The 10,620-nt window shown below is 38.7% G+C and overlaps 1 protein-coding gene across 1 annotated transcript; it reads right to left on the minus strand.

Annotated features, from left to right (window-relative positions):
* Positions 1-1,893: 1,893 nt before the first annotated feature.
* On the minus strand, positions 1,894-10,369 carry AVPR1A (arginine vasopressin receptor 1A). The gene is made up of 2 exons (XM_045365554.2): positions 9,037-10,369; positions 1,894-6,802 (listed from the first exon to the last, which is right to left on the minus strand). Exons 1-2 carry the CDS (start codon positions 10,013-10,015, stop codon positions 6,516-6,518), a joined length of 1,266 nt encoding a protein of 421 aa, XP_045221489.1. The 5' UTR covers positions 10,016-10,369; the 3' UTR covers positions 1,894-6,515.
* Between the last annotated feature and the right edge of the window lie 251 nt (positions 10,370-10,620).

Below are 10,620 nucleotides of genomic sequence, written 5' to 3' on the forward strand. Positions count from 1 at the left end.
AAGGATGATCAGAGACTAATCCCCCTTAGAAAGGATGTTCATGGACTTTAGCATAGTGAATATGAATCCCTGTCTCTCTGGAGGCATAATCTAAGCTCCCAAATGACCCTCTAACCTTCAGGAAAACCCCATTACACAAGTCAGAAACGTGGTCAGGGAACTAGTGAAGAAAAAGTAGTCATGAGAAGTAGGCTAATGAGCTGGGGATGGACAGCAACAGAAGCGGGAATTCATAATAATCCTCAGGATTCCTTTAAGATCTAAGGATAGGCACAGACTTTGCACACTGAATGAGATGAGGCTAAAACTAGTTTACTTGAAAATTAAAGGAAAGAGTGAGCACAGAGAGGTACAGTCAAGGGACATCCTTCCAGGCTGTAGCTACCTATGTGACACAAGCTTATGGGATGGGGTTGCAGTAAAAACATGGATGCTTTGGTGAACCATAAAAGCTGGACCTTTTGGCAGGGATTGGGGGTTATAGACATATACTATAAGTTCTGCTGAAGTCCCACTGTCACTGTGTTGTGCCAAAGGACAAGTGGCCATTACTCTGGTGGTGACAAAGCCTTTCTATTAGGGTTAAGTTTGGGCTTGAATCTGTAAATCCTTTTTTTTTTTCCAACCAAGATGATTGATTTTTTTTTTTTTTTTTTCTGAGATGGAGTCTTGCCCTGTCCCCCAGGCTGGAGTGCAGTGGTACGATCTCAGATCACTGCAACCTCTGCCTCCTGGGTTCAAGCAATTCTCCTGCCTCAGCCTCCCGAGTAGCTGGGACTATAGGCGCCTGCCACCACACCCGGCTAATTTTGTGTTTTTAGTAGAGACAGTGTTTCATCATGTTGGCCAGGCTGGTCTCGAACTCCTGACCTCATGGGCTGCCCGCCTCGGCCTCCCAGATGCATTAAAGTGACTTTCCTAAGATCATTTGCCAATAGATGGTGGAAATACCAGACTTCCAGTACTTTTGTCACTGTACATTACTGCTTCTTGTAATTAAAGCTTTATATTGTAAACATTTATTATAAACATTCACAATATTTTATAACACCACATATGGATTACTATATACATGTGTGTGTATATGTATATGGATCTAGAATATCTACATTAATTCCATTAATTGAACATTTTTTATATGACTGGCATTAAAAATGTTTCTTTATGAATTTCTTTATGGGTCTCTTCTGGTGTACAATGAAACTATTATTTTAGTTTTACCTGATCCATAGGACTTTGTGAAAATGTGCTTTGGTAGAAATATTGTTTATTTTCAGGCACTTACAAATCTTTTGAAATAACAGTGGTATTTTAAAATAGATACTTCAAATTCTCTTTCTTCCATTCTGGGCATTCCCTGCTTCTATGGTTTAAGCCAAACCCAAAATAAACCTTTTAGTTTGTGCTATTAAGATTCAACTTGTAAAAGAAAAAAAAAAGTTAGACAATATAAGTTATAAAGTTAATATAATTTAAACTTATTAGTCTACTGGGAAAAAATTCTAATTTTGAAGACTTTTAAATGGGAATATTTGTAATCTTTAGGCCCCAGAAGTCAGCCTTACCAGCGTTAAGAAATAAATGCACGTAGATGATGTTTTTTAGGGCTGAATGACAAACATGACCTCTGCTAACCTCAATCACTTTGTTTGTCTAAATACAGACTATAACAAAATTGATTTGATTCCTTAATTATAATTTATTGAAAGGGCGGTTACAAATTTCACTTATTCTTGCTATGGTCACTAAAGCACAAACATTTTTGTGCTTAAATATCAACCTATCAATAGCTACCAACTGTAAAACCAGTCTTTAGTTTTTCAAAGTCAAAATAATTAACTTGAAATATATTTCACTGTCAAACTAAGTTGTAAAAGAATTATTTCAAACAAATGTAAAACTTATTTTTATTTATAGAAACAAGCCAACACACAGTAAAACTGAGGAAAAAATACAATAGTTTTTTCAATATAATACCAGAAGCCATTTTTTCTGTCAAGGATCAAATATTAGATACTATCACAAAACATTTTAACACCCATTCAAAACAAGAATCATTCAATTGCCCTAGGAAAAAACACACTGAAATTATTTTACATAGCATAATAAGCTAGGAGATATAGAACATTTGAAAAAGTTTCAAAAAATGGAATACTTAAGATGCAACATTAATTCTTAGTACATTTGTTATGGCAATGAATTAAAGCATTATAGAATATATTCAAGTCAGAAATCCTGTAGTATGAAGACAACTACCTTCATATGTGAAAATATTAATTATTTTGTATTAATAATAATCATTCTGGTTTTTATATCAGATTTATCCTCAGATTTTCTTTTCTGAATTTGTTATTAACAATTTGACCCTGGAACACAAAAAGATTTCATTCATTCTATAATACTTTGTTTTAATTATTATTTAGAACATAAATCAATGTAAAAATGTGGGTATATATATACACAAATACATAAAACTAAAAAAGAAACATTTAATGTTTAGCCATAATAATATATGACATACTACAGGTCACACATACATTTTCATTCACGATAACTTAGTATGCCTAATTATTATGTTAAAACAATATTCTTAAAATGCTTATATATACATTGGAATCATAAAATTTGTGTGATTCAAACCATTTACATTATCTTAGGCACTCAAAAGAAAGAAACTTTCTTCTGAATAGTTCTTAAATTTTGACTCAAATTGGCTGAGGTCCAATTCTAATCGAGAATCATTCTGTAATACTTACTGTCCTATGTTACTTATGATTCCAAATGTTGTCAATGATACTGAGTGGTACCAAAAGGGCTGGATGGAGGGGGTGGGCAGGGATACAGTGGCCGCTTCTGCATTTCCAGAACTAGCATCCCAGACAGCCCTGTCCTGGGCTTACTCTGAATAAAGCTATTGCCTCCAATATGAATATCCATAAGGCCCCAATTAACATAGGTTTGTCTAATCTCTGATATTTGGGGTGAAGGATTAGGTTTAATTTCTCCCTAGTTGTCATCTAACTAAATTTTAGGTAGAGTCAAACTCTGAAGCCATAATTTAACACTCCAAAAGTCCAATTAAGTTACAAAAACAGGCTTTAGAGTCTGAAAACATCAAACTTTAACCTAATTGGGTTTCTTGTGTAATAACAGATGAAAGTTGGGTTTCTTAATTATTAGTGGTTGTCCATTCTAGAAACTGTAATAAGCTTGGCAGAATCCTGTGTATTATTAAGACTGCTTAGTGTGTTTTCTCTAAAACCATACCCTTCCCTCAATCATGGCATAAGACTTCTTTGATGATGATGGAAATTCTATATGTAAAACAAGTATATAAGTAACCCAAGAATTTCACTGATTTCCTTCACAATTGTGTTCCAAATGAAATAAAAGCCAAGTAGTTTTACACTTTAAAATACATGCTCCAAAATTAACCCATTAAGCACTTAATAACGTACTCTAAATTGTTTCTTTACCATCATCAGTTAATACTCATCAAATGCCCAATTGACTAGTTTATCCCTATTGTTGGACATTTTTAATGTATCACATTCCTAATACGCACATAGAGGCATTAGAATTGTGTACCTGCAGGATCTTCCCACTGTTAACTGTGAAAAATAAAATAAGGTACTGCAACACATTTTTTTCTTGACTGTAAGCTGTCATTTGGCATCATATCTCAGGTCTTCTCTTTGGTCAAGAAAAGGAAAACTTCCCTGCCTGTAATACTTTTTCAGTTTCTCTTCTTCTGAAACAGACAGGCAGGTAGGTTCCTTCCAATTTGAAATATTGTTTTGAGATATGTGAATTCCACTTCTGGGTATGTAACATTGAGAAAATTTAGCAACCAGACAGATGAAACTTCTCAGCCTAAACCGCAGAGAATAAGACCACATATTTGCCTAGTGCAGAACTAGCACCCAGATCTCATGTCTCCCCAGCCCATTTTCTACTATCTCATCTCCCAATACATTTAAAAGGAGAAAAAACAACTGGGTAGGGTGATATGCACTTTTTGTGAGAGTTGTTCTCAGAAATAACATTCATATTGAATTGTTTTGCTTGGGGGTACACATCAACATTTTGAAGTGAGATCTATAGGTTCTGAGGTTCTTACTTTGGAAATGGATTTAGAAAAAAATGGGTTCATCTTAGTTCCAAAGCAAAAGGCTTTAGTTTTTGAACTATCAAAGAGTTGTCAAAAGGACTGACAGTCTTAGAGTGCCAGTTTACTGAGATGCTACTCTAACTCAAATAATGAATTAATTAATTTAGTTATGGCTTATATTGGACAGTACCCTTTAAGAGACATAGTTATTATTTTTAGAAAGAATTTGAAAACCTAGGGAGCCCCTAGGTTTATAATCTCTATAAAGCATTTGGAAACATGATTTTAGGCATATCTGTTTTAGGGAGCCTAAGGGCTGAGAATTTCGAAAGGCAGGAGAATGAAGAGGAGTAAAATTATTGCTTCCATGTTCTCACAGTGCTATCCAGTTCTCATTTTCTTATCTACAAAGGTAAAAAAGAAACTCAATAATACTATTAAAACCATGCTGGCCAACATGGTGAAACCCTATCTCTACTAAAAATATAAAAATTAGCCGGGCGTGGTGGCACCCTCATATAGTCCCAGCTACTCGAGAGGCTGAGGCAGGAGAATTGCTTGAACCGGGAGACGGAGGTTGCAGTGAGCCGAGATCATGCCACTGCACTCCAGCCTGGCAACACAGCAAGACTCTGTTTCAAAAAAAAAAAAAAAAAAAAGCAACTATAACTATTACTTCCTCTTAAGGATGCAAAATATTTATGATGTATCCTCAAATCATTGCATGATCTCTAAGAAGAAGAAGCAGCCAGACAAAATAGCTAGGAAAAAAATCACTGAGTTCCATTAGTGAAAAATGTAATAACAACAGCAAAGTAGTGTAATTGATCTCTGTTTAAAACTGGAAAAAACTGAGGCTCCTGGGTGGTTTTGATCTACCTGCATTCAAAGAAAAGCAAGTTCTGTCTTTAAATTGGAAAACTTTAATCAGGCAGGAGAAGTCAAGCTGAGTGGTCACTGAAAATATTGTCCAACGAATCAGCAGATCTATATTTAAATTTTAGGATTTTATATCCCAGCCACGAAACGAACCAATTCTAGTTAATAAAAAATAAACTAGAAAACATCTGTGCAATTTTGGAGATCCCAAGGCTATAATAAAAGCAACTGCCAGCATGTGTATAGTACTTTACTATTTCTGAAGCTCTTTTAACATATTTGATTTTATTTAGTCCTCTCAACAACCCTGTGAGGTAAGTGTTATCAACCCCATGGTAAGTCAAGGAAACAGAGGCTTTATATGTGTTTAAGAACCTTGCCTAAAGTCGTGGATTTAATAATGAACAAAGCCAGTCTGAGCACAGAGCAGTTCTCTTTCCATCTGTCACCCATGTCCCAACCCCGTCTCATCTCTGCTTTGCAATTGTTAGATGAGAGATTGGAAAGACAAACCTATTTTTAATTACACATGTTGGGACACTTTATATCCTGAGTCACTCTTTAGGATACTCATATTATGAATCTGAATTCCCCAAACATGAAGATAATGATCTTGTTAATATCCAGCATAGCACAGGATACCCTTGTAACACAGATCAAAATACGTTTACAATGTCCAAGAGAAAGTCCTTCTCTACTCTTTTAATAAAATTTCGTACCTTGAGCAATCCTTTTCTACTCTTTTAGTAAAATTTGGCTTTCCTCATACAAATCTGACTTTAAAACAACCTCGCAGTGGGGGAAAAAAGATATTTTTGGCTAATCAACATTTCCTCTCACCTTCAGCATCTCAGTTATCATGCTTTTCTTTACCAGTAATACGTGAGGAACCGAAAGGAGGCCACTGCCAGTTGTAAAGTTACCATTTTGAAATGCAAGATGATTGATAGCTTCTAATAGAACTCTGAACTGGTCATAATGAGCAGGAGCTCATTATGCTCCAGGCACTTCTACCCCTAGGAGGTGCCATCCCATCTCCAGGACACCGTTTAAGGCTGCATTTTCTGATGCACAAATTAATTTTATTGGATGAAAACATAATTTCTCTGAAGTTTTCTCTGAATACTGAGGCTGATGATGAGCTGTCTTTGTTCAGAAATAGTGCCATACATTATATGACTTTTAAACTAATCAAGTCTTACTTATGTTAGAAATGAAAATAAACCAACAACAAAATATAAAGCTAGGGTGGTTACGATTTTTCCTTTAAAAATATAACTTCTGTTATATTTCTGGGAATTAGACCTGCATATTTTAGTACAGCATGTTTTCATTAATATTCCATACAAAATAATGTCTAGTTTTTGGTAGCAATGTGAAAATGCAACTAGAAACACAGTCTTGTACCCAATGAATTGATTTATGGTTATATCAGTAAAGTGCATTCGTTCTTGTGATTTCTAGCTCAATTCAGCTAATGGGCCAAAAAGTCAATCACAAGAGTTAAGTTGCATGAACGCAAGGCTCAAGTTGAAACAGGAAGGAATTTGATGGACTTGGAAGATTTAGGCGAGTCCTTCCACATACCCGTACTGTTTGTTGGGCTTCGATTGTTAGAATAAAAAGTCTGTCTTCTGCTCATACTGTCAGTATCTTCTTTGTTGAATTTTTCCTTAATGTTTTGGCAGCATGGGAAGCTTTGAACACAGTCTTGAAGGAGATGGCCACTAAAAAACATGTATATCCAGGGATTACAGCAGCTATTCAAGGAACCCAGTAATGCCGTGATGGTGATGGTAGGGTTTTCCGATTCTGCATGAAAAGTATAAAGGGAAATTATGTAATGTAAGTAACTGAGCCCTAGATGAACTCATTTTTCTATTAACTAATTAAAAAGGAAAAACCTTCTGGATTAGCATAGAAAATGAACTATTTTGTTTATCAATCAGGGAAATGGGGAGTGTTTGAAAATTGCTTGACTATGAAATATTTTTGTAAGCAAGATGCCTTAAAATTAATTCAAGTATTTTAAAACACTATCAAAATATTTAAATAGAATGAGCGGGAATTTTATGAGGTTAAGACTATTAAATAATTCATTGAAAAAATCTCTATCTTTGATACTTGAACTAGAATGTGCTAATGACACAGCAGTTACAGAATGGCTACGATTTTAATGAAATTTTAAGGGTCCATAATAACCATGTATACCAAATTGTATTTATCCTAATAACTCAGGAAAAAATATTGCATTAGGGATCCAGTTTAGTAGTTTTAAATATTCTTGTAATATGAAAACTATACGGAAGAAGTCCCTGAATGATATAAGCTTTAGTTGTTTTTCTTTGGTTAGAAATTTGGTTTGATTTTAAAAGAAAACCGTCTGTGACTGGGGTTCAAACAAATTATGTAAGAAGAACAGCAGAATTAGGAAATTCCAACAGGATTCTAAAATATTTTATGATAATTAGCACTGGTAAACTGCATAAATATTATAACCTTTCACAGTGGAGCTACTGTGCTGATAACATACCTTTTCTAAAAATAAGAATAATCAATGAGCACTGACTTTTTCTTGATTATTAAATATAAAGTTGGATCTTCTCACTCTTGTTATGCCAGAAAACAATTACAGGTTATTATTTAATCATACTGAGTGCTAAGATGCTGCCATCAAAAGTGAGCAGGAGCCATCATAAGATGGTGTTCACAAAGAATGAAAATCACCAACATATCTATGCACAAGTGAAGTTTTTATTACTTGTGTGTAAATCCTGCTAAAGCAATAATTAGACTGAATTTCTTTATTTAACAATATTAAGAGGCTTCTAAGATCAAGCAAGATAAGAAATAGTAAACAAAAAATAAAGTGTTTATATTATATTTTTCATTATCGCTGGTATTGTAGTCTGTAAGAATATTTAAGTTAAATCCATACTGAAATGTTTTATTTGCAAATATAACTTCCAAAGCATATTACATACCTCCCCTACTCCAATTTCAAAAAGCAAAAGGAGACAGCTACTCCCAGATACCTATTTCCTGTTACCAGAAACATTCTGGTAACAACTGTACCATTGAATTTATTTGGTTTGAGTTCCAACAAGCATTGGAATTTATTTAGTTTGAGTTTTTGTCTTTACCAGAAGAAAATATTTTCAAGACGCAAAATTATATAATTTTTTTTGCAAGTCACTGTGAAGTTAGTTTTTTTAGTTTGAGAAGGAATTAAAATCAAACACAATAGTAGGTGTAGAGAACATTTCCAGTAAACTACTGTAAGAGTTGTGTGGAGAGGTGTAGAGCTGTGTGGTCAAACTACTGGTGAAAGACTAATGAATCAGTCTAACGAATTTATCAATAATCCTGTTTTGAAATACCAAGAAAAAAGTGTTAAGGTTATCATTGTTAGAAAAAAATAAACAGATTATAACGAGAAAGGAACATTATTAGCTAAATGCCAAATTGGAATTACTTTCTAAATAATTTTTCTTCAGCTTTCTTTAGAAATATATGTCTGCTTCTATCCTTGCCCCTGAGGCATTTCTACACATTTTTAAAATTAATTGTAATACTTTCCACAATCCAACGAAAAGCAGTTGTGATAGTAAAGCATTTTCCTGAATCCAACAGACTTGAAATGGTGTTAATACAGTAGCTAGTGATTTGGCAGAAAGTCATTATTCGGCTTTGTAGTTGCCTGGCTGACTCTGGGACACAGCTTCTGGAATTGTCTTAGGATCATTGTATACTACAAATGCAGAGTCCTGAGCCCCATTCCAGACGTTCTTAACTAGAACGTCTGCATGGGGAATCCAGGAATTTGCTTTTTTTTTTTTTTCTTAACAGCGTTCCTCCAAGGTGCGACTCTTACATACACACAGAAGTTTAAAAACTACTGCCCTAGAAGATACTATGAAGAAAATTGCCAAATTCTCTCCCTCTCTCTCACTCTGACACACACACACACACACACACACACACACACACACACACGCACAACACACTCCTATCCCTAAAATTTCCTCTATTTTCACGTCACGTACCGGTCCAGACGGACTTGGGATCCCAGACAGACCACATCTGGATGATGAAGAAAGGCGCCCAGCAGACGATGTAAGCCGTCACGATCACAAAAGTCATCTTCACCGTGCGGATCTTGGCCCGGGAAATGGACTTCACGCTGCTGACACAGGGTGCAAGCAGGAACCCCTTTTGGAAGGCGGCACCCGCTTGCTCTGCACCCTTGCTCTGGCGCGACGCCGTCTTCCCGCGGACGTTGCGCCAGATGTTGTAGCAGATGAAGCCGTAGCAGGTACCCAGGATGACCACAGGTGCCACGAAGATGCCGCCCGTCATCCAGGTCACGTAGGCACGAGAACCCCAGGGCTGGATGAAGGTGGCCCAGCAGTCGCGGGCCTTGGTGACATTGTTCACCTCGATCATGGAGAAGACGAAGTACTGCGGCGTGCTCAGCACGAAGCTCAGCACCCAGGCTGCCGCGATCATGAGGCGCGAGCGGCGCGCGGGCTGTTGCAGAGTCTTCAGCGGGTGGCACACGGCGATGTAGCGGTCGGCTGTCATGACTACTAGCATGTAGGCCGACGCGAACATGCCGAACACCTGCAGGTGCTTCACCACGCGGCACAGCCAGTCCGGGCCGCGGAAGCGGTAGGTGATGTCCCAGCACATTTGCGGCAGCACCTGGAAGAAGGCCACCGCCAGGTCGGCCAGGCTGAGGTGTCGGATGAAGAGGTGCATGCGGGACGTCTTGCGCGGCGTCCGGTGCAGAGCCAGCAGCACGCTGCTGTTGCCCAGTACGGCCACCGTGAAAGTCACCGCCAGCACGGCGATCTCCAGCTTGGCCAGCTCCTCGTTGCGCACGTCCCTCGGCGGACCGTTACCTTCCCCGAGGGCTTCGGCCTCCCGGCTCGTGTTGCCAGCGCTGGTGGCCAGAGGCCACCATAAGCTGGAGTTGCCCGAGGGCCCCGCGTCGGGACCGGCGGAGAAACGCATGCTGTCCATGCAGCGCCTACTTGGCCCTCTTCGGAGCCCCAGCCCTCGAGGGCCGCTCCCTCCCGCCTCGGAGGACTTGGGCTCCTCGCCCGAAGCGCACCGTTCTTGGCGCGCTCGCCGCTTGCCTGGCTCTGCGATCCCTCCAGTGGGCGTCTCCCGGAGCAGCGTCTGGCCTGCCCACTGAGCAGCTCTCAGCAGGGTGAGCCGGCCCCTGTCCCTGCTCTGCCTTTTTTCAACTTCGGCGAAGTCGGGAAGGTGAGCTCGAGCTTCCGGAAGCACGGGGTTCCCAACTCAAGTATTTATGCGGTGCTTGTTTCCTCGGGACGCGCTCCCTCTCGCCCTATTGACGGAAGACTGCTGGTTGTCTACTCCCCGCTCCCTGGAGTTTTTATTTTTTTCTTCTCCCTACGTCGGTGTTTGTCCTCTTTGCATCACTGTTGAGGGGGTGGAGCTGGGAGACTCGCAGATTCCTCCGCACAGTAGGCGGGATCGTGGCGCTTTCCCGCCCTTCCCTTCGCAAAACTTGGACAACTGGACGCGTCATGCCTTTTGTGGGCTCGTAGCCTTTTCCACAAGCTTCTCTCACTAGCCTTCCTCGCTAGCCTCCTTAACCA

Source organism: Macaca fascicularis, chromosome 11 (genome assembly GCF_037993035.2).
Source record: "Macaca fascicularis isolate 582-1 chromosome 11, T2T-MFA8v1.1".
Lineage (NCBI taxonomy): Eukaryota > Metazoa > Chordata > Mammalia > Primates > Cercopithecidae > Macaca > Macaca fascicularis.

What these genes read in the sequence shown, in the direction of transcription:
- AVPR1A (XM_045365554.2), bottom strand. Translation starts at nt 10,015, where the DNA reads ATGGACAGCATGCGTTTCTCCGCCGGTCCCGACGCGGGGCCCTCGGGC. An exon ending in TCCCAAGTCCGTCTGGACCG is followed by an intron (nt 6,803 to 9,036) that starts GTACGTGACGTG and finishes CTTTTCATGCAG; the next exon opens with AATCGGAAAACCCTACCATC.